This window comes from Sphaeramia orbicularis, chromosome 4 (assembly GCF_902148855.1).
Source record: "Sphaeramia orbicularis chromosome 4, fSphaOr1.1, whole genome shotgun sequence".
NCBI lineage: Eukaryota > Metazoa > Chordata > Actinopteri > Kurtiformes > Apogonidae > Sphaeramia > Sphaeramia orbicularis.
Genome location: NC_043960.1, coordinates 48238450 through 48264675, shown reverse-complemented (window position 1 = coordinate 48264675; position 26226 = coordinate 48238450). Strand labels below are relative to the sequence as shown.

Sequence of the window (26226 nt, the reverse complement as noted above, 5' to 3'; positions counted from 1 at the left end):
GATTGGGTTCAGGTCCGGTGACTGTGGAGGCCAGGTCATCTGGCGCAGCACTCCATCACTCTCCTTCTTGGTCAAATATCCCTCACACAGCCTGGAGGTGTGTTTGGGGTCATTGTCCTGTTGAAACATAAATGATGGTCCAACTAAATGCAAACCGGATGGAATGGCATGTCACTTCAGGATGCTGTGGTAGCCATGCTGATTCAGGTTGCCTTCAATCTTGAATAAATCCCCAACAGCGTCACCAGCAAAGCACCCCCACACCATCACACCTCCCCCTCCATGCTTCACGGTGGGAACCAGGCATGTAGCATCCATCCGTTCACCTTTTCTGCGTCGCACAAAGACACGGCGGTTGGATCCAAAGATCTCAAATTTGGACTCATCAGACCAAAGCACAGATTTCCACTGGTCTAATGTCCATTCCTTGGGTTTCTTGGCCCAAATAAATCTCTTCTGTTTGTTGCCTCTCCTGAGCAGTGGTTTCCTAGCAGCTATTTGACCATGAAGGCCTGATTCACGCAGTCTCCTCTTAACAGTTGTTGTAGAGATGTCTGCTGCTAGAGCTCTGTGTGGTATTCATCTGGTCTCTAATCTGAGCTGCTGTTAATTTGCGATTTCTGAGGCTGGTGACTCAGATGAACTTATCTTCAGCATCAGAGGTGACTCTTGGTCTTCCTTTCCTGGGGCGGTCCTCATGTGAGCCAGTTTTGTTGTAGCGCTTGATGGTTTTTGCGACTGCACTTGGGGACACATTCAAAGTTTTTGAAATTTTCTAGACTGACTGACCTTCATTTCTTAAAGTAATGATGGCCACTCGTTTGTCTTTACTTAGCTGATTGGTTCTCGCCATAATATGCATTCTAACAGTTGTCCAATAGGGCTGTCAGCTGTGCATCAACCTGACTTCTGCACAACACAACTGATGGTCCCAACCCCATCAATAAGGCAAGAAATTCCACTAAGTAACCCTGACAAGGCACAGCTATGAAGTGAAAACCATTTCAGGTGACTACCTCTTGATGCTCATCAAGAGAATGCCAAGGGTGTGCAAGGCAGTCATCAGAGCTAAGGGTGGCTACTTTGAAGAAACTAGAATATAAGAGATGTTTTCAGTTATTTCACACTTTTTTGTTAAGTACATAATTCCACATGTGTTCATTCATAGTTTTGATGCCTTCAGTGAGAATCTACAATGTAAATAGTCATGAAAATAAAGAAAATGCGAAGAATGAGAAGGTGTGTCCAAACTTTTGGCCTGTACTGTACATTCATATGAAGCAGTCTTTATCAGCCTGTTGACCCATTCTTTAAACTGTGGGGCTTTAGGTGTTTTCCGGTGCTTAAGAATAATTCTGACTGCTACTGAAACCCCAACCATGATAACAGAAAATTTTTCATTTCAGGTTGGGGACATCCTTTTATGAGGAAGGGGAAAAAACAGGCAAGCTGCTGGCCAATCAGTTAAAGCAGTTAACTCCTGTAAACTGATACCAGCCATTAGAAAAGGGAATATAACAGTGACTGACACTAAACAAATTGAGGTGTTACAAAAATATTATGAGGTACTTTATACTCCTGATATATACCCCGATCTTAAAGCATTAACTGACTTCTTTACTAATATGGACCTGCCTAAGCTGTCTTTTGATCAGGTAAAACTGTTAGATGGCCCTGTGACAGAAACAGAAATACAAAAATCTATATTAGGCATGAAGAACGGGAAATCTCCTGGGTTAGATGGGTTCCCTATAGAATATTATAAGTTGTTCATAGATATCCTAGCCCCAGTTTTAGAAGAAGTACACAATGAAGCATTTGTTTTACAGTCTCTTCCACCAACCTTCGATGAGGCTTTAATAACAGTCCTCCCAAAAAAGGAGAGGGATCCATTACAGCCCTCAAATTATTGGCCTATAAGTTTACTCAATGTAGACTGTAAAATCCTAACCAAAATTTTAGCAACTCGTTTAGAGGGAGTTTTGCCAGGTATTATTCATACAGATCAAGTAGGCTTTATGAAAAATAGATCATCAACAGATAATGAGAAGACTACTACACCTAATAAGTCTGAAGAGAAAAATAGTCCTATTGTTGCCCTCTCCCTTGATGCAGAGAAGGCCTTTGACCGGGTCCAGTGGGACTTCTTATTTGCAACCTTGTCAAATTTTGGGTTTTCGTCTGCATTTATTACATGGGTAAAAATCTTATAATAATCCTAAGGCATCGGTTATAACTAATGGTGTTATATCGCCCTCCTTTAGTCTGAAAAGAGCTACAAGACAAGGGTGTCCTCTCTCACCCTTGTTGTTCAGTATTTTTTTTGGAACCACTGGCAGTCAACATAAGAGGAAATGCAGATATAAGGGGTATAGAGGGAGGTGATAAACAACACAAACTGCTGCTTTATGCAGATGACATACTGGTCCTCTTGAAAGACCCAAGTCATTCAATGCCCCACTTGATGGATACAATACAATCCTACTCAGATGTATCAGGATATAAAATTAACTGGACAAAATCGGAAGCAATGCCAATATCTGCTATTAGTGGTTAAGATATAATGACAAAATTTGGTGTTAAGTGGATACCAAAGGGAATGAAGTATTTAGGAATTAAAATATGTAGGGAGGTGGAAGAAACGCCAAATTTAAACTTTGTTCCAGTCTTACAAAAAATAAAAATTAATTTGGACAAGTGGAATAAAATAAGGTTGACATTGTGGGGAAGAGTAAATGTAATTAAAATGGTGGTTTCACCACAGTTCAATTATCCTCTTATGATGCTGCCAGTAACAGTGCCCCCTTCCATTTTTAATCAATATGACGCACTAGTTAAGGAGTTTCTCTGGGAAGGGAAAAGGCCCAGGATCAAGCTAACCAAACTATGTTTACCCAGGGACAAGGGTGGACTGGGCTTACCTGACCCAAGATTGTATTATATCTCCTTTGAGATGGTGAAACTGTCCTTACATTGGACTGGCCAATATCATTTAGATTGGGCCATTATAGAAAAATCTTTATCTTTCCCTTTCACACCCACAGAGCTCCTCTCTCAAAGTTAAGGTAGAATTTCCAACCCTATTATGTTGCATTCAAAGGAAGTTTGGATGAAGATGCACAAAATGCTTAAATTATCTCATTATAAACAACTATATTCGTCCTTGTGGCAAAATCCTATAATTCGTATTGGTAAAAGTCCAATCTATTGGAAGAGTTGGCACAACCATGGAATATGTACACTGGACAATTTGTATAATGTTTGTCTTATAATGATCTACTGAGTAAATATGAACTAAAAGGAAAGGAACATTTCTTGAAATATCTTCAGATAAGGAACTGTATCATGTCACTACATCGGCAAACTGAAGATAACCGTATATTGGAGTATTTGGTTTTACCACCACACCATCACAGAGCCTCAATATTTTATAGACGAATGAATTACGCACTCAGTTCTGATCTGAATCGTCTGAAGGCTTTATGGGAAAAAGACATTGGGGTTATCTTTGGGAATGAGGAATGGATGAAAATAATTTGACAATGTGGTAAATTTTTAAAGGAAGACAAAGACAAATTTACACAATATAAGATATTACAAAGATATTATTGGACACCTGTAAGACTGAACAGATTAGGTCTGATAAATAACACACTGTGTTGGAAATGTCAAAATGATAATGGTACTCTGATCCACTGTCTGTGGGAATGTCCAATCATCAAAGGTTTCTGGATAGTTGTAATTCATACTCTAAATAACTGGTTGGACCGAACTGTCCCACTTTGTCCAAGGCTGTGTTTACTGGGTGAAAAAGGACAGATAGCTAATGGGGCAGGGCTTCTTCAAGGACGCAGTGGCGCCAGCTGAGAAAAGACTTATCTAGCATTTGCGTAAACATGTACGTGCAAGAGCTCGGTGGTCTCCTTGAAAAAGGCTGATCACAAAGAGGTTCTCGCTGTATATTTCCAGACACTGACGGCTGTGAGGTTTTGTTTTTACCCTGTGTGCCGAATAAAATGTTCTTTTGAGACAATCCCTTGTTTCACTGATTTTTGTGAAACCGACATGTTCTACCGCAGAAATCCTGTTCTCCGTCTCGGTGGTTCTCTCATCAAACTTTTTCAGCTCAAGAGCATGAGCCTGTAGCGTTTGGGTTAATGGCACCAGCTTTTCATCAATCACCTTAGATATATTTGCCATTATTTCCTGAATAGTTTGACAAAAAACCGGGTCAAGAACAGCCTCGGTGTTAGCTGTTAGCAGTTGTTGCTCCTCCACTGGGGAAACGCCAGGCAGGTTAGCAGTAGCTTCTCGTGTTTTCGGTTTGATTGATTTCTTACCCTCTTTTGACAGCATTTTGTCCAAGTGTCTCAGAAAGTACTCATCTATATTCATATTAAGATACCCAACACAAACTCCGCACTTATGAGGGTTTTTATCAGGGTCATGTAGAAGATATCAAAGCTGTGGTGCAGAGTTCAGAAAAGTCAGCCTCTCTATGCCGCTATCTTGCCATCCACATTTACAGAGGTTTAGCATTCTCAAAAGCACTCTGCACAAGTTGTGAATAATTAAACATTTCCCTCCTGAGATGAATCATTTGTTTTTATCTTGGAAAGCAGAGGCTCAAAGCAGCCGAATTACTCATTTGGTTGCATAACTATATTTCATTTGTGATGACTCTCTGTAGAGACAAGTTGTTTTGTCAAAATTCCAGTTGAGTAATTTGCACTTGGAGCTGCACAACTGGATGAGAAAAATCATATTGTAATTGTTGTGGATAATTTTGCAACTTGAGTGTATTTGCGTGGTCATCAAAAATGCACACAGTAGTCATTGTTTTTGAAATATGGGTGTTTTTCCAGCTCAAACATTTTAAATGTTGTATGCTGTAAATCCATCTGCAGTGTCACTGAGTCCTAAAACAGGCAGTCACCAGAGTGCAGCCTTTTAAATTGCAGCTTTTTATGATTATATCACTGCCCAGGCTGACTTTTCAACTGCAACTTGACTAGTTATGCAGCTAACTTTGTAATCTAGTTTATCATCTGTTTGTCAAAGTAGAAATTACTGCCAATAGCCAATACTGACTGTTTAAAGCTGTGTATGATATTCATCTCCAATTTTTCATCAGATCTGTAAAACCCGAGTAATAGCCTAAGTATCACCAATCTGTAAGTCTTTCTGTGATTACGAACCTGAATCACTCCTCTCACGGTGAACAACTTCGAAGTGTACTCCACCACAAACAGTCCATTTATTTACATACCAAACCAAAACCTAAACGAAGCCGTCACTTGGTTTTTTTTTTTGGCATTTCCACGAAGCCGCAGTAGCAAGAGGCAATGGAAGCTGTTTCCAGTTTTGATGCCGCTGCGGCCGTAATGCGGCTGCTTGGAAATGCCAAAAAAACTCGAAAGTCTCGAGGTGAGGCGCTGACAAATGTGGTGTAAGGTATTCCTTGACATTCTGAAGTTCTGGAAGAACTCCTGTTCTTTGAAACCAGTCACATCCCGATTCCACCGCTCCTGGCTCAGACAGTGCATCCACATACTCCTCTGTACAGATGTTGCAGCTATTGACCCACATAGAGACATCATTAAGATATTCATTTTCTTTCTTCTCTTCCTCCTGTTTAATATCACCCACTCACAAATTTGCCGGCTGCTGCCACAGATTGTTTTTAACATTAGACCATAAAGTGCACTGATTGCCGCCATGTTCACTTCCATAAACACCGTTGTGTGCATGATGTCATTAATGATCAACTGTGCATGCAGGTCACTTCAGTCACTTCACACAGCAATCCATAGACAGGCCATATTTAAAAATATAATGTGAACAGCCAAACAAAAAATTGGAACTGAGCAACAAATTGGAACTGGGCTTTAAGGCCTGCAGTGTTAACGTAGCCTTAGGCTACATTCAGACTGCAGGTAAATGTGGTACAAATCCAATTTTTTTTTTTTTTTGACCATATGTGACCTGTATCCGATCTATTAAAGACAGTTTGAACAGCACATATTCGTTTTTTTTTTTTTTTAAATCTGACCCAGGCCACTTTAATATGTGGTCCTAAATCCAATGCATATCTGATATTTTGCATTGTGACTTCACTCTGAATGGCCAGGTCGCATTTATCTGACCCTTACATCATTGAAATGTGATTGACACCACAAATCTGCATCCCAGGAGGAGGAGCAGCGGGAAAAACAGATTTATTTCTGTAAACACACTGTGTGCTTGCGTGGTCATGTATTACATCAGGACCTCTTTTGCGCATGCGGTCCACTTCAGGGTTGCATTCAGTTCATACTCAAAACCGATAGCAGGTGCATTTGATGTGTAATATGAACGAGTGCACAAAAAAATCAGATTTCACCCAAAAATCCAAATTGTGCATTAAGACCTGCTGTCTAAATGTAGTCTTAAAACTAGGGATGTCCCAATCCGATCTACAGATCGATATACGAGGGCTGTTCAATAAGTTCATGGCCTCACCCAGAAATACTGGTTGTTATAATACAGGATGTTACATTCTTTCGTGATGGGATAGTGATGCTTGAACATCGATGGACCAAGTGCATTGCTGTAAATGGAGATTATGTTGAAAAATAAAATATAAATTATCAGTCTGTGTTGTTCTGTTCTGGGTGAGGCCATGAACTTATTGAACGGCCCTCGTATGCTGCCAATCTGGCATTTTTTTAGAAGATCGGATCGGATTGGATTTAGTCATTAAATCAGGCCGATCCGGACCCATCTGGGGGGTGGGGTATAAACCCACGTCCTGCTCCCTCAAATTAAAGTTTCCGAAGGTAGAGAAAAGGAAAATTAGCTGCACAACAGTGGGAGGCTTAGAGGAATTAGTAGAGCGTCTATAGGTTTCACTTTAAGGTCTGGTAGTGATGCGCGACTCGGGGTTTTTTTTCAACCTTAGGGGCTTTTGTGGAATTATTTGCCCAACTCAACCTGCCCCACAAATAAACTGACATTCTTTTGACCTCCCCCAACCTGCCCCATGAGTAACCCGCTGACGTGCAAATCACTAACGTACGGTGCAGAACGCACCCCCATATAATACCTGGATGGACCTGTTCATAGACTGGCTGCAGCAGTGGCAAACATATGGCCCGTGGGCCAAAACCGGCCCACCAAAGGTTCTAATTTGTCCCACAGTATGAATTTGGAAAGTGCAAAAAGTATACTAAAGTTATTAAGAGTCAAAGGTGTCATACTTGTTTTAATTCAGGTTCCACTTTCAGCCCAGTAAAGATCTCAAGTAAAATAATAGCATCACCTATAAATAATGACTCCAAAGGTAAATCAAATTTTTATTGTAAAAAGTTGGAATCGGATCTGTATCAGATCTGTATTGGCAAAACTAATCCTAAAAAAATGGGATTGGATTTGAAGCAAAAAATCCAGATTGGGACATCACTACTTAGAACAAATGAAATTCTGATCTTTGTGTTCAGCATGATGTCTTGTTGTGGTCTGTAGCAGTTCATGGAGCTGGAGCCAGAGATGCTGGCCACAGAGACCATCATCCCGGTTTATTTTGCCATGGAGGATGACGAGCTGTTGTCCATCTACACTCAAACACTGACCTCCTCTTCCTCCCAAGGCTCTTTATCAGCAGCAGAAGGTACGTGCTCATTCTGTAGTGGTCGCACATCTGTCTGCTCACCTCTGAATGTCTAAGTCAGTGGTTACTATACATGCAAAAAGCTAAATCACTAAATTCAGAGTTCTGATTTAAGTGTGTGTGTGTTCATTGTAGTGCTGCTGCATACGGCTACAGCCAATGGCTTCCAAATGGTGACCAGTGGAGCTCAGAGCAAAGCCATCAGTGACTGGGCCATCACCAGTTTGGAGGTGAGTGACGCACTGAACTGTGGCACACATTTAAGTGCACGTGATGACTCGTTTGACTCACAGGATATGAGAACGATTCTGCTGATGGATGACAGTTTCAGTTGGCAGTCTTCTCCCTTCTGCTTTTCTGTTTTCAAAGTTCCCCTCATTACATAAAAGCACAACAACAATAGCTTCCAAGCTGAAACTGCACGTGGATCCAGTTTAATCCAGGACCTTAATGGAAGTGGTAAAAGAAAGGAATCTGTGTTATTTTCTGCTGTTCTGTTCTTTAAACATTTTTTTTCATTCAGTCGTGTTGATAAGTAGGGCTGGGTATCATGGCCAATTTCCATAAGTTCGATTTTGATTCATAAGGTTCTGAATTGATTAATCCCGGTTTGATTCGATTCAGTATTAATTGATTGATTCAGATTAATTTAATGATCTCAAAGTACAATTTAGAGTTATAAGTTGATTATTTCAGTACCACAGTCATGCAACACATCAAAAATGGTATCAATATTGATATTAGAAAGGAAATGAATATGACATTTCAGCAGTAAGTAGCTGAATCTGCTCTTAAATAATGAATGGGACAGAAACATTCCCGTGTTTCTACAGTGGCTCAGAACGGATTTCTTCATCATCTTTATTCTGTATTATGGCTGGTGGCTTCTACTCACAGTGGGGGGCGTACGCATGCTCCATGATTGTTAGTCGGGGGGGGGCGGGGGCGGGGGCGGGGGCGGGGGCGTAGCGTAGCGGTCGACCGCTTTACTATTCCTCTAACTCCATACTCAGCCATAGGTGATTGTATGGATCCAAGTTATTATTCCAAGAACGACTGGCTTCCGCGACTTGCCTCGGAGAACCTCCGGGTGGCCAGTTCCTTCACACTGTGGGTTCGAGTTTGAGGCCGGCAGTACCTCCAGTGGAGGGGTTTTCCCCACCCTTCCTCCGCGTCTTTTCCGCGCCAGAGCCGTTGCGAGTGAGACCAAGTCTTCCCCAGGGGTTCACAATACAGAGCCGGCCGTGCTTCCGTGTACTCCCGGTCCTGCTGTGAAAATCGATCTCATCCACTATTAATCGATTATGCAAAATTAAAACGAAATAGATCTAGATCGATTAAATCAATTTTTGTACCCAGCCCTATTGATAAGTGAAAACTTGGTAAGTTCATATGTATGTTTGCATGTTTAAAATGACCTAAAATGTTGTTTTCAAAGCTGTTTTGTTCAGGTTTTTTTCCTTTCAAAAGTGCTTGGCTGTTAGGTTAAGGTTTAAGAAAATGAGAAATTAAAGAATAAATTGTTTGATTTTTTTTTTTTTTTTTTTTTTTTTTTTTTGGCAAATGAAGAATTGCAGCAGTAAGTGATGGCAGACATTGGATTAAGAAGATCCATCCATCCATCCATTATCTGCCGCTTATCCGGGGCCAGGTCGCGGGGGTAACAGTCTAAGCAGGGATGCCCAGACTTCCCTCTCCCCAGACACCTCCTCCAGCTCTTCTGGGGGGGACCCCGAGGCGTTCCCAGGCCAGCCAAGAGACATAGTCTCTCCAATGTGTCCTAGGTCTTCCCCAAGGCCTCCTCCCGGCGGGACATGCCTGGAACACCTCCCCAGGGAGGCATCCAGGAGGCATCCAAAACAGATGCCCAAGCCACCTCAGCTGGTCCCTCTCAATGTGGAGGAGCCCCGGCTCTACTCTGAGCTCCTCCCTGGTGGCTGAGCACCTCACCCTATCCCTAAGGGAGGACCCAGCCACCCTATGAAGGAAGCTCATTTGGACCGCTTGTATCCGGGATCTTGTCCTTTCGGTCATGATCCAAAGCTCATGACCATAGGTGAGGGTAGGAACGTAGACTGACCGGTAAATTGAGAGCTTCGCCTCTCGGCTCAGCTCCTTTTTTACCACAACAGACCAATACAGTGACCGCATCGCTGCAGACGCTGCACCTATCCGTCTGTCAATCTCACACTCCATCCTTCCCTCAGTCGTGAACAAGACCCCAAGATCCTTGAACTCCTCCACTTAGGGCAAAGACTCTCCGCTGACTCGGAGAGGGCTGACCACCTTTTTCCAGTTGAGAACCATGGCCTCGGATTTGGAGGTGCTGATCCTCATCCCACTCGCTTCACACTCGGCTGCAAACCGCCCAGGGCATGCTGAAGGTCCAGGTTTGATTAGGCCAACAGGACAACGTCATCTGCAAAAAACAGAGACGAAATCCTGTGGTCCCCAAACCAGACCCCCTCCGGCCCCTGGCTGCGCCTAGAAATTCTGTCCATAAAAATTATGAACAGAACCGGTGACAAAGGGCAGCCCTGCCAGAGTCCCACATGCATCTGGAACAGGTCTGAGTTATGTGAACCAGGCTCCTGCTTTGGTCATACAAGGACCGGACTGCCCTCAGCAGAGGGCCCCGGACCCTATACTCCCGAAGCACCCCCCACAGGGTACCACGAGGGACACGATCAAACGCCTTCTCCAAATCCACAAAACACATGTGGACTGGTTAGGCGAACTTCCATTAACCCTTGAGCATCCAACAGAGATTGTAGAGCTGGTCCAGTGTTCTGCGACTGGGACGAAAACTGCATTGTTCCTCTTGGATCTGAGGTTGGACTATCGGTCGGGTCCTCCTCTCCAGTACCCTGGAATAGACTTTCCCCAGGAGGCTGAGGAGTGTGATCCCCCTGTGGTTGGAGCACATCCTCTGGTCCCCTTTCTTAAAAAGGGGGACCACCAGCCCGGTCTGCCAATCCAGAGGCACTGTCCCCAACTGCCACGCGATGTTAGAGATGTGTCAGCCAAGATAGCACATCCAGAGATTTAAGGTACTCAGGGCGAATTGGTGCCCTGCCACCGAGGAGCTTGCCAACCACCTCGGTGACTTCAGCTTGGGTGATGGATGAGTCCACCTCTGAGGCCTCAGCCTCTGCTTCCTCCATGGAAGACGTAAGATTGGGATTAAGGAGATCCTCGAAGTATTCCTTTCACCGTCCGATGACATCCCCAGTCGAGGTCAGCAGCTCCCCACTTCCACTGTAAACAGTATTGGTGGTGTACTGCTTTCCCCTCCTGAGGCACTGGGCGGTTTGCCAGAATTTCCTCGAGGCCGACCGATAGTCCTTCTCCATGGCCTCCCCAAACTCCACCCAGACCCGAGTTTTTGCCTTTACAACCGCTTGGGCTGTGGCATGTTTGGCCCGCCGGTACCCATCAGCTGCCTTGGGAGTCCCACAAGCCAACAAAGCTCAATAAGACTCCTTCTTCAGCTTGATAGCATACCTTACTTCCGGGGTCCACCACCGGGTTCGGGGATTGCTGCCACGTCAGGCACCGGAGACCCTGCAACCACAGCTCCGAGCTGCTGCTTCGACAATGGAGGTGGAGAACATGGTCCACTCGGACTCAAATGTCCCCAGCCTCCCCCGGGATCTGGAAGAAGGTCTTCCGGAGGTGGGAGCTGAAGAGCGCACTGACATCAGGCTCTGCCAGACGTTCCCAACAGACCCTCACAAGGAGTCGGTCTTGTTTCCTCCTTCGCCAGCGGATCCAACTCACCACCAGGTGGTGATCAGTTGACAGCTCTGCCCCTCTCTTCACCCGAGCGTCCAAAACACGCAGCCGGAGGTCTGATGACAACAAAGTCAATCATCGACCTCTGGCCTAGGGTGTCCTGGTGCAAAGTGCACTTATTGACATCCCTGTGTTCTAACATGGTGTTTGTTATGGACAAACTGTGACTAGCACAGAAGTCCAATAACAAAACACCACTCGGGTTCAGATCAGGGAGGCCATTCCTCCCCATCACCCCCCTCCAGGTCTCACTGTCATTGCCCACGTGGGCATTGAAGTCGCCCAGGAGAACAATGGAGTCCCCAGTTGGAGCACCATCCAGCACCCCTCCCAGGGACTCCAAGAAGGCCGGATACTCTGCACTGCTGTTTGGCCCGTAGGCTGAGACAACAGTGACGCACCTGTCCCCGACCTGAAGGCGCAGGGATTAAGAAGTTGATTTTACAATTCTGTTTGGAATTACTACTGTAGATGCACAAATATTTTGTTACAGAGGCAGAAAATAAAAGATTGTTCTTCTTTCTGCTCCTTTTCATTCATGATGTGGTTGGTTTGCTAACATGTAGAAGCAGATTTTATTTTTTCTTATGACTGAAAGAAATTAACAGACTAAACTAAAATGGCTGGTTTTCATAGAGACAAATGTGTTCATGTACCATTGTCAATTGCTGGAATTTAGTCATTTTAATACCACTGTGAGCTTCCACATGTGCAAATGTTCAAACACAACATCTCTCCTCGTTGCCCCAGATGAGTTTAACTGATGTGCAGTAAGGAAATGCAAACCAGCCAGACAATCCATTTTCATTCCCAGTGCTAATAAAATGTACAGATATTTGTGTGCAAGACTCAATGACCCTGGATACAATTAAATGTGTTTTTGTTGTGATTGTCATCATCATCAAGAAGAAAATGTACTGTACATGGGACACTAGAGGTTTTCATTTCATTACATCATTTATTTTATGCTAAAGTAGCTTTGCCAGTTATGTTAGGTTGTTATAAATGGTAAAGGCAAAATAATTTTTTTTAAACTAATTTTTGCATATTTTAGTCCAGTCAGTGCATTATTACATCATGTACTGTATAAATGTTATATATTATTATACCATATTAAATTAAAGATAAATATTTATCAGTAATATTTACTGAAAAATAAAGTAAAATTTTAAAATCTCATTCTATTTTTTTCTGCCCTCTAGGATTGTAAAGACTAGTCAATGACAACTAATTTAGTAGTTGACAGATTGTTAGTGACATGAACTTTTTTAAGTGAAAAAAATATTTTATTGCTTCTTGTGATATTTGTTGAATATTGAATTTAGTATTTGTTTACAAACTTTGTTATGTATTCTAATTGTTATGCACCAAATGTTCTTGTTAAAGGTAAGAAAATGTATTTTTTGCAATAAATATAAATGAGAGCCATTGTCTTTTTGCAGTTCATAATCTGACTAGTTATAGTAGTGGATGATTAGTTGACTATTGAAATAGTTGCAGCCCTACTGCCCAGTGTTTTCTTTAGATATTGTCTGTGTCTTCTTGTTAACCATTTCTGGGCTGATGTCGTCTTTCACAGGGTCGTCTAGCTGGGGTTGGAGGAGAGGATCTACCAACTATAGTTGTGGTGGCTCACTACGATTCCTTTGGAGTTGCTCCGGTATTTTTACTTTTTAACTTTTCTATAACAACAACTATTTTTCATTGTAGATATGTTTATTCCTTTATTCCAGCCAGACACTGTGCTAGAGCATTAATAAACCATAAATGTGATGTGTATTTGTGTAGTGGTACTCAGGGTAAAAACAGTGTAATGTTCTCAGACAGAAGAACCCAGATAAAAGGTGACTCGCTGTGTTTTGTTGTGTTCAGTGGCTGTCGTATGGAGCTGACTCCAATGGTAGCGGGGTGTCCATGTTACTGGAGTTGGCTCGTCTCTTCTCTAAACTCTACACCTACAAGAGGACACATGCTGGGTAAGTCATGATACCAATGCTTCATGTTGTGTTCAGTTCATTTTGGGGCATTGTAGACTAAACTCACACAGTTGTCCAGTTGTGAAACATTTGGAACCACTTTCCCCTGGATGCTCGTTTCTCACTTCAAAACCATTCCCTCTGTGTCTGATGGAGTTTTAGTCATAGAAGTATTTCCTGCTTAGTGCATTGTTAACATCAACAAACATTAAATGTGTACCAAACACAATCTGTGCACTCTCTAACACTTAGAATCCCATTTGACTGTTTAAAACAATTACAGTTCTCAATAATATGGCACAGACATGTTGTTATATCTAAATATACTTAACAGTAGCTGAGTGGAGTAATCACTTCTTTAAGGCTGTGAAGTGCTTATTAAATGGAATGGACTTTACTGTAAATGCAGCCTTAAGGCTCATCTATGCTAGTTTTACATAGTCAATAGGTACATCCATTTCTAACGTTGCCATGCGTCACTGCCTTCATACTTCCATGCATACTGTATGTTGGAATGAGCCTTTCTCAATCAATCCACCAGAGGGCTCTGCTCTGTATTACCATACTGGCTGAATACCGTGAAGAGTAAAGTTTTCTCAGCAGAAGAAGAAAGTCAATAATAAAAAACATGGTGACGACAGAGGAGGTTTTACTAATGTGGATACTAATATTGATATTCAGAAGGGTAGTTGTCTTAAATATGTCGGTAGTTTTTCACTAACTCATACAGTTGCTCTTTGAAAAGTACTTCTATTTATGGAAATTATTCTGTTCAAATCTTAACACTGTCTCACAGTTCCTGATGATACTGCTCAGTATTCTCCAGCTGTGTACAGCCGAGGCTCCACGTCTGGCTCTATAAAAGTTTTTTTAATTAATGCTTCTAACTCTTTCATGACATTCTTCTTATTAAATAAGGTTGTGTTTAGTCTCCCTATAGTGTTTCTGGGTCTTGTATCTAAATGAAGTGTTAAATAGATTGGTGAATGGTCTGACATGTTCCTAGTACCAATTTCACAGTTTTTTATTCTACGTCTGTCATTCTTAAAGACCAGAACATCTATCCGCGAATACACTGCATGAGGGCGAGAGAAGTGGGTAACATTTCTATCCGTTGGATGCATCTCCCGCCAAACATCCAGTAAACCATCCAGGCCCTTCCTTAACAATTTACTCTGTGGCATGACTATCCTTTTGTTAGATGTGTCCTTTTTATTCACAACTGGGTATATGTGGGGGCATATAAACAGAAAGAAGAGTGGTCATTTTACCCTCTATTTTTCTCTGGACCAGACCAGAAGGACCTGCCTTCACTATCTTTTATTTGCTTAATAAGTTCAAAATGTAGTGAATCGTGTATTAACACTGCAACCCCTCTTTTATGACCTGTTGTGAAAGAGCTATAAAAAGTATTTCAAAATCCAATTTTTTTTTTAGTTTCTCATGCTCTGTTTGGGTCAGATGAGTTTCTTGAAGAAGCATAATCTGAATTCTCTCCCTTTTTATCTTAGACATTACTCTACTCCTCTTAACAGGGTTGTTGAGACCATTTACATTCCACAAAGCATCTCTGAAATCCCCATTAGTCATACCAGTGTACCAATTTGTCAATGCTGACAGTTTGAACACAATGAGAACATAAAGAACATAAACAAAACCACTTCCATCCTCAGGGTTTACTCTGCCCTGTCAACCTATAATGTCCTTTTCCACATTGTAGGACTAACAGTCCTACCCTAAATAAGGGCTCCTTCTCTGCCAGAAACAAAGTTCTCTCTTTTTTGAGCATAACAGTCATTTCTTCATTAGTCCTGATCAGTACAGTATACTTATTTATGACGTGTGGAGTTAAAACTCAAATATTAAAGAACAAATCAAAATTACGAACGTAGAATATATCACCACTTCAGTATGTTATTGTTGAGTGTATCATTGAAATTGAGCAGCTGAATAATAAACCAAATTGTCCACGTCTTAGACCAAAAAAGAAAAAAAATTGTGTGCGTGTCTTGGGTGAGTGACGGCTCCTCGTCTACAGTAGTAGTGTATGGCGTTTCTATGGAGTATCCCCTCTTCCTCATGTCCTTGGCCGCTTCTTTTCTTTAATACTTTAGTTACAGTTTTTACCTTTACAAAAAGTGTACAAAACATGCCACAAGAAAGAAACAAACATAGAAGCTACCAGATGGTTATAAACTACATAAGTAGACTTACAAAATTAACATAGGTGCAGTAGTAAAAGTAAAGCAAGTACCATGTGAAACGTTGAGTCAGGCATCACACCTGACATTGAGCTAGAAGGGTCCCCAAATTCTCTGAAATGTGTTCTGTTCGTTGAGTTTGTACAGGCGCAGTCTTTCCATTTGAATAACTGATAACATGTCACTGAGCCCATGAGCAAAGGAGGGTGGAGTGGTAGACTTCCAGGTTAGGAGAATAAAGTTTCTTAGCCACCACCAACCATAGGTGCAGAGCGACCTTCCTCAGCTGCTTCTGATGCACTCTTGTACAAGTGTGGTCTGTCGTCCCAGTGAATCCTAATCTTAGCCAGGTACGGTATTTGGAAGTGTATTTTTTCCTCTTTGAGAATCCTCTTGATGTTTTTGTATTCTTTAAGCTTGTCTGTCTCAGTTGGCAAATTGTATGCAAATCAGATCATTTTACCATCATAGGTAATCTTCTTTTTCCATGCAGCTTTTAATATTTTCTCTTTCATGTCATACCTGAGAAAAGGGACCAAGGTAGATCTTGTAATCTTCGTATCTTGGAATCGTGGTTTTGGTTCTAATGAGTGGTGTGCTCGCTGAATCTGTAAGTCTACATCTTCGCCAAGGGAAAGTTTCTGTTTTCGAAAGTTTGCAATGAGCGCTGACATGGCATTCCCCTCGGTGCCCTCTTTGATCCTTCTAAATCGGTGACTTTGCCCAGAAGGATTTTCTGCTGTTTGAGGCAGTAAAGCAGTGAGTCCCTCAGGTCCACATTCACTGTCTCTAGCTTGTTAACTCGCTGTTCTGCTTCAGAGAGCCTTGTACCTTGGTTGTTAATATCAGCACTGACCCGTTCCAGCCTCTGGTTTATTTCAGTCTTAAAATTCTTCAGATCTTGTTTGATGTCATTTTTCATTGTGGTGATGTCATTTTTCATTTCTTTGATATTGTTGCTCAATTTCTGAATAGCTTTAGCGGTCGTTAACTTGCTTTCCTCGTTTGGTCCGTGGCCTGCATCATGTTATTTTTTTTTTCCACAGTCTGCTGAGTTAGTCTTCGCTTGACCATAACTTTTAGAACCCCCGGTCTCTTCTTAGATCTTACTTCACGCATAATATGTCATTTTGGAGACGAATGAAGTCGATTTATTGAGTTTTGTGGAATCTCCTCATGTCTGATCAGGACAGGTTAAAGGTTTATACTGCCATCTTGAAACGCTCACCAGAAGCCCCTCATGTTGTATTTTTAGGTTCAACCTGCTCTTCTTTTTATCTGGTGGAGGGAAGTTTAACTACCAGGGCACCAAGCGTTGGCTGGAGGACAATCTGGACCATACAGGTACGACTCAGGCATTTTTCTGAAAGATAATCATGCCCGTGTTTTCATGATCACTGATTAAAGATTAATTCGGTAGGAAAACCTATGTTTACATGCACACTAATATTCCTCTTTAATTGTGAATATGACATATTCAGTTTGTTCCTGAATTATGCCTTTTGCGTGTGTTGTTCACCTAAGACATGTAGGTTATCCTGATATTTGCTGATACCTGTTTTTTCCTACATGTATACAGCACATTCACAATATGCATCTTATTTGTGGGTTTTATCAGGTGTTGCTACACTCTGCCCCTGTTTACAAGGTCGAGGGTGAAGGTCAAGTTTATTTATATAGCACATTTAAAATGAAGCAAAGTGTCCAAAGTGCTGTACGAAGATATAGGTAAAAGTACAAGATATGGTAAAACTAGACAATTTCCACACGTGGAAATCATGAGAGGGGCTCGGGGGGGAGGGGGTATTGATGACAATAAGTTCCACTGGTCATTACAGGGTTATATCCAGGTCCAGGCTGAAGCAGCATGTAGCTGGACAGTGACGCAATGAAATGTTTGAGAAACACAGCAGGCAACAGACATGAGAAGAGACTTTATTCTTTAGTTTTAGTCTTGTATGGCCTGATTAACTGATGCTGATCACTTGGCACCTGAGCTTCAGCTGTCTTGTTGGTATACCTGGTGGTGTTGGCCCTCCCTACGAGTTGAGGTGACAGTATGACTACAAATGGATTGTGGTTGTGCTACAAAGAAACAATGTAATTAATCTAATGGAACAGTGTCTCTTTGTCACTATGTAAACACAGTTAATATCTCAGACATGGATTTTAGTTGTTAATCTTTAATTGATATATATTATATGAGTTGTACAGTTAACAATATTATATTAATTATACTTAATTAGTAGTATATTAATAATTATAATAATAATTATTATTATCATTATTATTATTATTATTAGATATAATTGAAGAGCTTCATCTGTGTGTGTATGAGAGAAAATCAGTTTTAATCAGTTCTTTCTTTCACGCAGGTCAGATCAGTAGTAGTAGTCTCTCACACGCTGTTGCTATGTACTCTACAGGGTTGCTAGGGGAGGAGAAACATGGCAGATACACCTGATCACGACTAATGACCCGAGGAGGAGACATGGGTGTCCATGTTAAATTAACTACAAAACCACCTCTCAAACAAATTGCGATTAATCCACAACCCTACATCCTAGCTCAAAAATTCTTGCATGTGAGGCTTGTGGAGAGTCTTGTGAACGTAACGATATATAATGTGTCAAAAAAACAAACTCAGAACTAAACCAGCAGTGATTGTGGAAGATTGAGTTAGTCAAATATGTAAGTGAGAAAAATTTAACATTGGAGTGAATGAGAGAAAAATCAGCACTCTGTGTACTTAGAGGCCCATAAATGGAAAACAAAACACTTTAAGGTTAAAATAGGAATAGTGTTTGAAAGAAAAGATTTTTCCCAACATTTTGATATGTAATTTGTTGCTGAAACCCCAAAAACGTGTTATAAAGAGTTGTTTCTATGTTTTCTAACGTAAAACCCAACCCTCTCCACTCTAACTTAGACTGAGAGTGTTATGGCTGGAGCCGTTGATTTCAGCCAATCAGCTGTCAACATTCTGTTCCCTGTGCATGTGCACGTCCATCTCACATGGTTGTAAAGGATGAGATGTGACTGTGTTCAATTCAGTGAGAAACCACCTCTCAAACAAACTGCTGTCAATCCATAAAGAGTCTTGTAAACTTATTGATGTAAAAAATGTGTGGAGACAAAAAAGTCAGAACTGAATTAGCAGTGACTGGAAAGTGTAGTTAGTCAAATTAATTATATTACTAGTAGTAAATTAAAAGTAATAATCAGTTCTGGAGTCATCAGCTGGGTGTGTGAGCTGAGCACTCATTCATTCCTTATGTGGAATTAATCATAGATGTTTGGATCTTAGTGTCAGTGTTTGTCGACTGACGTCACCACAGACTTTCTGTAGACCTGTATTCAGATGAGAAGCCCGTCCCACAGTCTCTGTCAGTCCTGTAAAAGCATTGTTTAAATAGGCTCCTTTAATGGAATAGTTCCATGTGTATGTAATCCCAGGTGAGCTCATTTATTTCATATAGAGAATTTCTGTGAAGTTTTTGAGCTTTATATTCATTTTATTGTATTCATAATTTCGATGTATTTATTTTTAATTTTATTTGAACTGTAGTTTTCAGCTTTTTTTTTTTTTTTTTTTTTTTTTTTTGAGCGGTTTTGGTAGCCGTAACCTGTGTGCTGTATGTGTGTGTCTATGTTGAATGTTAATTGCCTACATGGTGATTTTCCTGTCAGTTGTATGTCTGTGCCTCTGTGGAGCCTTAATCAGCTGTAACCTGACACCTAGGCCTGACAGACCAGAGCTGCATGGTGATGAGCACTGCAGCACTTGGACACAGACACAAAGAAGTAAAGAAGTTGATTTCTGCCTCTGAGAGGTTCCAGAACAGCTCCCAAACAACTGCTAATTACGGGAAAACCATAAAAGACAGGTGAAAACTAAGGGTGTATTCACACCTGAAAAGTCCTTTGGTCCGCTTATTTGATTTGGAACGAATGCAGACTTTATTTTATTCATTTGGGTCAGATCGCATTCTCATTGCACTTTTTGCTAGTGGAGCAAAACGTGTAAACAGAAGCAGGCATTTGATGAACTGCGCTGGCATTGGACAGAAAAGTCGGGAGCAGGGTGAATCAGAGACAGCCGGTGTTGATGAAAACAGTCGTGGGGGTCCTACATGCAGTTATCATTTTCGGAATATGTATTCTATTTTTACAGACACAAATTAAAAAAATAGTAAATGTCAAGAACAGCTGATTCAGAGCCAGTTTCATAATATGGTCATCTGACCAAATGTCAGTGGAACATACTTTGTTTGGTCCGTTTTAAACGGACCAAATGAAGTAGGTGTGAATACAACCTGAAATGATTGTGAGCATCAGACAGACCTGGAGAACATACAGATATATATATATATATATTTTTACCTGTACTGTAAGAAATGACTGAGATAGGGCAGTGTTAAAACAGTCAACTCACCAGGAGAAGAAAAAATCCGTTACAGTGGGACCCCATGGCAGGAAAAGAGGGATTTGCCCCCGAACTGCTGCCTGTCATTTCACTTTAAAAAGACCTAGGCTTTCAAACATAGGTTCATATGAATCTTAGGAACTGTGGCTACATTTTTGGAAAAGATCATTTGCTTCTGATGTATCATTTGGCCGGGAGGGCGAGTTATTCAGAAATTTTTCAGGTGAATTTTCACTTCTCCTCCACTCTAGCGTTATGACATCATGCACTCTAACAGAGGAGATTTTGACAATTTTCACTCAACCTGGGTTTATTTTAAGACTCACCTATTGAAAAGTGTAAACCCCATCCTCATGCCACATACATTCCTGTGGAGAGGACAAAGATGCCTGCGTTTTAAAGTTTAAATGAAGTCTGTAGGTCAAAGTATGGCGAAGTAGTAGCTGTTAGAAACAAGTGGACTTTTCTGGCTGATTTTTTCCTCTCCCCATTCATTTTCTATGGGAAGTTTTTCGCAGTTTTTTGCAAATAACTCTGCGAAAAATGAACGAATCTCTGATACAACTCATAGCACACTATTCCCAATGAACCCACACGTTTTGATGTATAATTTGCATGGCTTTTCACAAAGCTCTAGGCCGCATTAACGGACAAAATTTTGTTCTGAAGATGAAGAGTAACTAGACAATTTCCACACGCGGAAATCGTGAGAGGGGCTCGGGGGTCGGGGGGGAATGTCGGTTCAACGTTACCAAAGACTTCACGGTCGGAGGGGAATTCTGTGTTCTGAACCCCCATTCACTCTATATGGACAATCTGTGTGTCAAAGTTTGGTGGCTGACGGATGTCACCATTAGTAGTAGTAATTGAAGTAGTCGTAGTATTTTAGTAGTAGTAGTATTTTTAGTAGTTGTATCAGTAGTAGTTGCCACAGCGACAGCGCTGCACTGACACACACACAGAATGAAACTGACACAGAGCAGAAGGAATAGGCTGATACTGGAGCTGAACAGGTCCAGAGAAACTGCTAATTACAGGAAAACCGTAAAAGATAGGAGAAAACTGAAATGACCGTGAGCGTCAAAAGGACCTGGGGAACATACAGATGTAGGTTTTTTTCCCGTACTGTGAAAAATGACTGAGTTAGGGCAGTTTAAAAACAGTCAACTGACCAAGAAAAGAAGGAATCCGCTACAATGGAGAGTCAATGGGAGAAAGAAGGGATGAGCCTCCTAACTAGTGCCTGTCATTTCACTTTAAAAAGAGCTAGGTCTTCAAACATGGGTTCATATGAAGCCTAGGAACTATGGCTACATTTTTGGAAAATATCATTCACCTGCGATGTATGGTTTTGCCGGGAGGGCGATTTATTTACAGAATTTTCAGTTGAATTTTCACTGCTCTTCCACTCTAGTGTGATGACATCACACACTGTAACTCAGGAAATTTGGACAATTTTCACTCAACCCAGGGGTTTTTGAAGACTCACCTATTAAAAACCGTAAACCCCATCCTCATACCAAGTACATTCATGCGGAGAGGACAAAAATGCATGCGTTTTAAAGTTTCAATGAAGTCTGTAGGTCAAAGTATGGCGTCGTAGTAGCGGTAAGAAAAAAGTGGACTTTTCTGGCAGATTTTTTCCTCTCCCCATTAGTTGTAGTCATTTGTGACCTGATTGGCTGATGCTGATCACCTGACACCTGAGCTTCAACTGTCTGTGTTCTATACTCTGTGTGTGTGTGTGTGTGTGTGTGTGTGTGTGTGTGTGTGTGTGTGTGTGTGTGTGTGTGAGTTTTTGAGTGTGTGTTTCAGTGTGTGTGTCAGTGTGTGAGTGTGTTTGTGCATGAGAGAGAATCAGTTTGAATCAGTTTAACAGTAATAGGAGGAGAAGGAGAAGGAGTACAAGTAACAGTAATAGTAGTATTTTTGGTAGCAGTAGTGGTAGTAGTAGTAGTATTTTCAGTAGTAGTAGTAGTAGTATTTTTAGTAGTAGTAGTAATAGTAGTAGTATTTTTTGTAGTAGTAGTATTTTTAGTAGTAGCACCTGTAATAGTAGTAATAGTATTTTTTAGTAGGAGTAGTAGTAGTAGTATTTTTTGTAGTAGTTGTAGTAGCAGAAGTAGTAGTAGTAGTAGAATTTCTAGTAGTAGTAGTAGTAACATTAGTAGTATTTTTAGTGTTAGTAGTAGTAGTAGTAGTAGTAGCAATTGTAGTAGTAGTAGTAATATTTTTTAGTAGTAGTAGCAGTGGTAGCATTTTTAATAGTAGTAGTAATCATAGTATTAACAGCAGTAGTAGTATTAGTAGTAGTATCTGTACTTTAACAGACACACAGCGTTGCTATGGACTCTCCAGGGTTGCTATGGGAGGAGAAACATGTCAGACTGATTCAGTTTATTGGACACACCTGGGACACACACAGAGCAGTGGCGCCGTTGCCGTGGAGACGCTCAGTGCAGGTCAGAGACACACAGAGAAATGGAGCAGATTTAAGCCTCTGAAAAGAAAAAAAACAGCTCCCGCAAAACTGCTAATTACGGGAAAACCGTATAAGATTGGAGAAAACCGAAATGACCGTGAGTGTCAGAAGGACCTGGGGAACACACAGATGTAGGTTTTTTTCATGTACTGTGAGAAATGACTGAGTTAGAGCAGTTTAAAAACAGTCAACTGACCAAGACAAGAAGGAATCTGCTATAATGGAGAGTTAATGGGGGAAAGAAGGGATGAGCCTCCAAACTAGTGCCTGTCATTTCACTTTAAAAAGAGCTAGGTCTTCAAACATGGGTTCATATGAAGCCCAGGAAACATGGCTACGTTTTTGGAAAAGATCATTCACCTGCGATGTATGGTTTGGCCGGGAGGGCGATTTATTCAGAGAATTTTCAGTTGAATTTTCACTGCTCTCACACTCTAGTGTGATGACATCACCCACTCTAACTCAGGAAATTTTGAGAATTTTCACTCAACCCAGGGGTTTTTGAAGACTCACCTATTGAAAACCGTAAACCCCATCCTCATACAAAGTACATTCGTGCGGAGAGGACAAAAATGCCTGCGTTTTAAAGTTTAAATGAAGTCTGTAGGTCAAAGTATGGCAAAGTAGTAGTGTCTGGAAAAAAGTGGACTTTTCTGGCTGATTTTTTCCTCTCCCCATTCATTTCTATGGGACTTTTTTCGCATGTTTTTTGCGAATAACTCTGCGAAAAATTCACGAATCTCTACGAAAATAACATAGCACACGAGTCACAATGAAACCGCACGTTTTAATGTATGATTTGCAGGGGTCTTTACAGCGGTTCGGGCCCTATTAATCGGCGAAAATGTGGCGGAAGATGAAAAATAAGAAAAACTAGACAATTTCCACACGTGGAAATCGTGAGAGGGGCTCGGGGGTCGGGGGTGGTGGTGGGGGGGTCATGCCAGTTTAGTCCATGTTCAGACTGAAGCAGCATGTAGCTGAACAATGACACTGAGAAATGTTGGAGAAACACAGCAGACATGACAGGAGACTGTATTCATTAGCTGTAGTCATGTGTGACCTGATTGGCTGATGCTGATCACCTGACACCTGAGCTTCAACTGTCTGTGTTCTATACTCGTTTGGTCAGGAGGGAAATTTATTCAGAGAATTTTCAGTTGAATTTTCTCTGCTCTTCCACTCTAGCGTGATGACATCACACACTCTAACTCAGGAAATTTGGACAATTCTCACTCAACCCAGGGGTTTTTGAAAAGTCACCTATTGAAAACCGTAAACCTCATCCTCATAACAAGTACATTCATGTGGAGAGGACAAAAATGCCTGCGTTTTAAAGTTTAAATGAAGTCTGTAGGTGAAAGTCTCGGGGGTGGTGGTGGTGGGACATGCAAGTTTGAGTCCATGTTCAGGCTGAAGCAGCATGTAGCTGGACAATGACACCGAGAAATGTTTGAGAAACACAGCAGACATGACAGGAGACTGTATTCATTAGTTTTAGTCATGTGTGACCTGAGTAGCTGATGCTGATCACCTGACACCTGAGCCTCAGCTGTCTGTCTGTGCTATCAAACTCCTGCAGTCTCAGACATGCATGTCAGTTGTTAATTTTTAATTTATATTAAAGTTGTACAATTAACAATGTTATATTAATTATAATTAAATTACATTATGTATAGTATATTAATTATTATTAGATGTAACTGAAGAGTTTTATCTGTGTCTGTGACAGAATGAGTTTTAATCAGTTTTTTTTCTATCATGCAGCTCAGATCAGTAGTAGTACTCTCTCTCACACACATGGTTGCTATGGACTCTGCAGGGTTGCTAGATGAGGAGAAACATGGCAGGTGCACCTGATCACCATTAACGACCTGTGAAAGAGATATGGGTGTCCATGTTAAATTAACTACAAAACCACCTCTCAAACTATGATTAATCCATTACCGTAAATCCCATCTCAAAACTTCTTCCATGTGAGGCTGGTGAAAATGTTGATATATGTGGACAAAGTTAGAAGTGAATAAGCAGTGACTGTTGGAAGGTGGAGTTAACCAGGTTAGTGAGAGAAATTTGTTGATATGCCTGGTGGTGTTGGTCCTCCTAAAAGTTGAGGTGACATGACTACAAATGGATTGTGGCTGTGCTACAAAGAAACAATGAAATTAATCTAATTAAACAGTGTCTGTGTGTCGCTATGGAAACACAGTTAATGTGGTTTGATGACTGTAGCTGTATGACTTTACATTACTCAAAACAGTATAAATACTTGTCATAATAACCAAAGAAGACACTTCAAACCAGAACTTTTTTCATATAAACGTATTTCTTTATTTGAACAAATCAAAACAAACTTCTATATAGAAACTACTTACAGAAACCCAACAGAATCCTCCAGGAGCAAACACTATGAGTGTGACAGTGGCGAGGAAAAAACTCCCATTGAACAGGAAGAAAACCTCGAGCAGACCCAGACTCCTGGAGGATGGACGTCTGCCGTGACCAGTTGGGGGGACAGAGAGAGAGAGAGCGAGAGAGAGAGAGAGAGAGAGAGACAGAGAGAGAGGGAGAGAGAGACAGAGAGAGAGACAGAGAGAGAGAGGGAGGGAGAGAGACAGAGAGAGAGGGAGGGAGAGAGAGACAGAGAGAGAGGGAGAGAGAGAGAAGGAGGGAGGGAGAGAGAGAGAGAGAGAGACACAGAGAGGGAGAGACAGAGGGGGGGGGGGAGAGGGAGGGAGAGAGACAGGGGGGGGCAGAGAGAGAGGGAAAGAAAGAGAGCGAGAGAGAGAGAGAGACAGAGAGAGAGAGGGAGGGAGAGAGACAGAGAGAGGGGGAGAGAGAGAGGGAGGAGAGAGAGAGAGAGAGGGAGGGAGAGAGAGAGGGAGGAGAGAGAGAGAGAGGGAGGGAGGGAGAGAGAGAGGGAGAGAGACAGAGAGGGAGAGAGAGAGAGACAGAGAGAGGGAGAGACAGAGAGAGGGGGGGGGGAGAGAGACAGAGGGGGGGGGCAGAGAGAGAGGGAGAGAAAGACAGAGAGAGGGAGGAGAGAGAGACAGAGAGGGGGGGAAGAGAGAGAGAGACAGAAAGAGAGAGAGACAGAGAGGGAGGGAGGGCGGGAGAGAGACAAAGAGAGGGAGAGAGACACAGAGGGAGGGGGAGACAGAGACAGAAAGGTAGAGACACACACAGACAGACAGACATAGACAGGCTCATCTGCTGCAAAAAGAGAAATAAAAATGTTTTAGTGTGACAGTTGTGATTGTCTGCAAATTCAGTTGTGATTTGCAGACAATCAAATAAGTTTTAAATGTGCATTTGCCTTCTGCACTTACCTTCTGCCTCCGACCTTACCACTGAAACTGACATCCCCTACTGCGTGGAGCACCCTGTTAAGAAGGAAGGAGCGACACAACATGTGCCACGACACTGCCTGGAATGAAGATGAGACGACTATGGAATCGGACCGCGCAACATTTGCCACGACATGGTTGACACAACACGGGAATCATGAGACACGAAATGTGCCACAAGACGACACGGGAAACATGTCACATGAAAACACATGACATGACACGGGGATCATGTAACACAAGATGTGCCACAACACGACACTGGAATTGTGTGACACGAAATGTGCCACAAGACCACGCGGGAAACATGTCACATGAAAACACATGGCATGACACTGGAACCGTGTGACA

General features: G+C 41.8%; 1 protein-coding gene and 1 long non-coding RNA gene across 5 annotated transcripts in view; one reads left to right on the top strand and one right to left on the bottom strand.

Moving 5' to 3' along the window:
• ncln (nicalin) overlaps positions 1-26226 on the top strand; it is a 131455-nt gene that overhangs the window by 12650 nt on the left and 92579 nt on the right. For all 4 annotated transcript variants that reach the window (XM_030132094.1, XM_030132092.1, XM_030132093.1 and 1 more), the window contains exons 3-7: positions 7504-7648; positions 7784-7878; positions 13023-13103; positions 13316-13419; positions 16876-16964. In XM_030132094.1, the coding sequence (XP_029987954.1) occupies positions 7504-7648; positions 7784-7878; positions 13023-13103; positions 13316-13419; positions 16876-16964 (514 nt within the window). The remainder of the gene's footprint in view (positions 1-7503; positions 7649-7783; positions 7879-13022; positions 13104-13315; positions 13420-16875; positions 16965-26226) is intronic.
• LOC115417923 (uncharacterized) lies at positions 9531-25031 on the bottom strand. The gene is made up of 3 exons (XR_003935223.1): positions 25020-25031; positions 22951-22952; positions 9531-9816 (listed from the first exon to the last, which is right to left on the bottom strand). It is a non-coding gene; the product is annotated as an uncharacterized LOC115417923 (long non-coding RNA).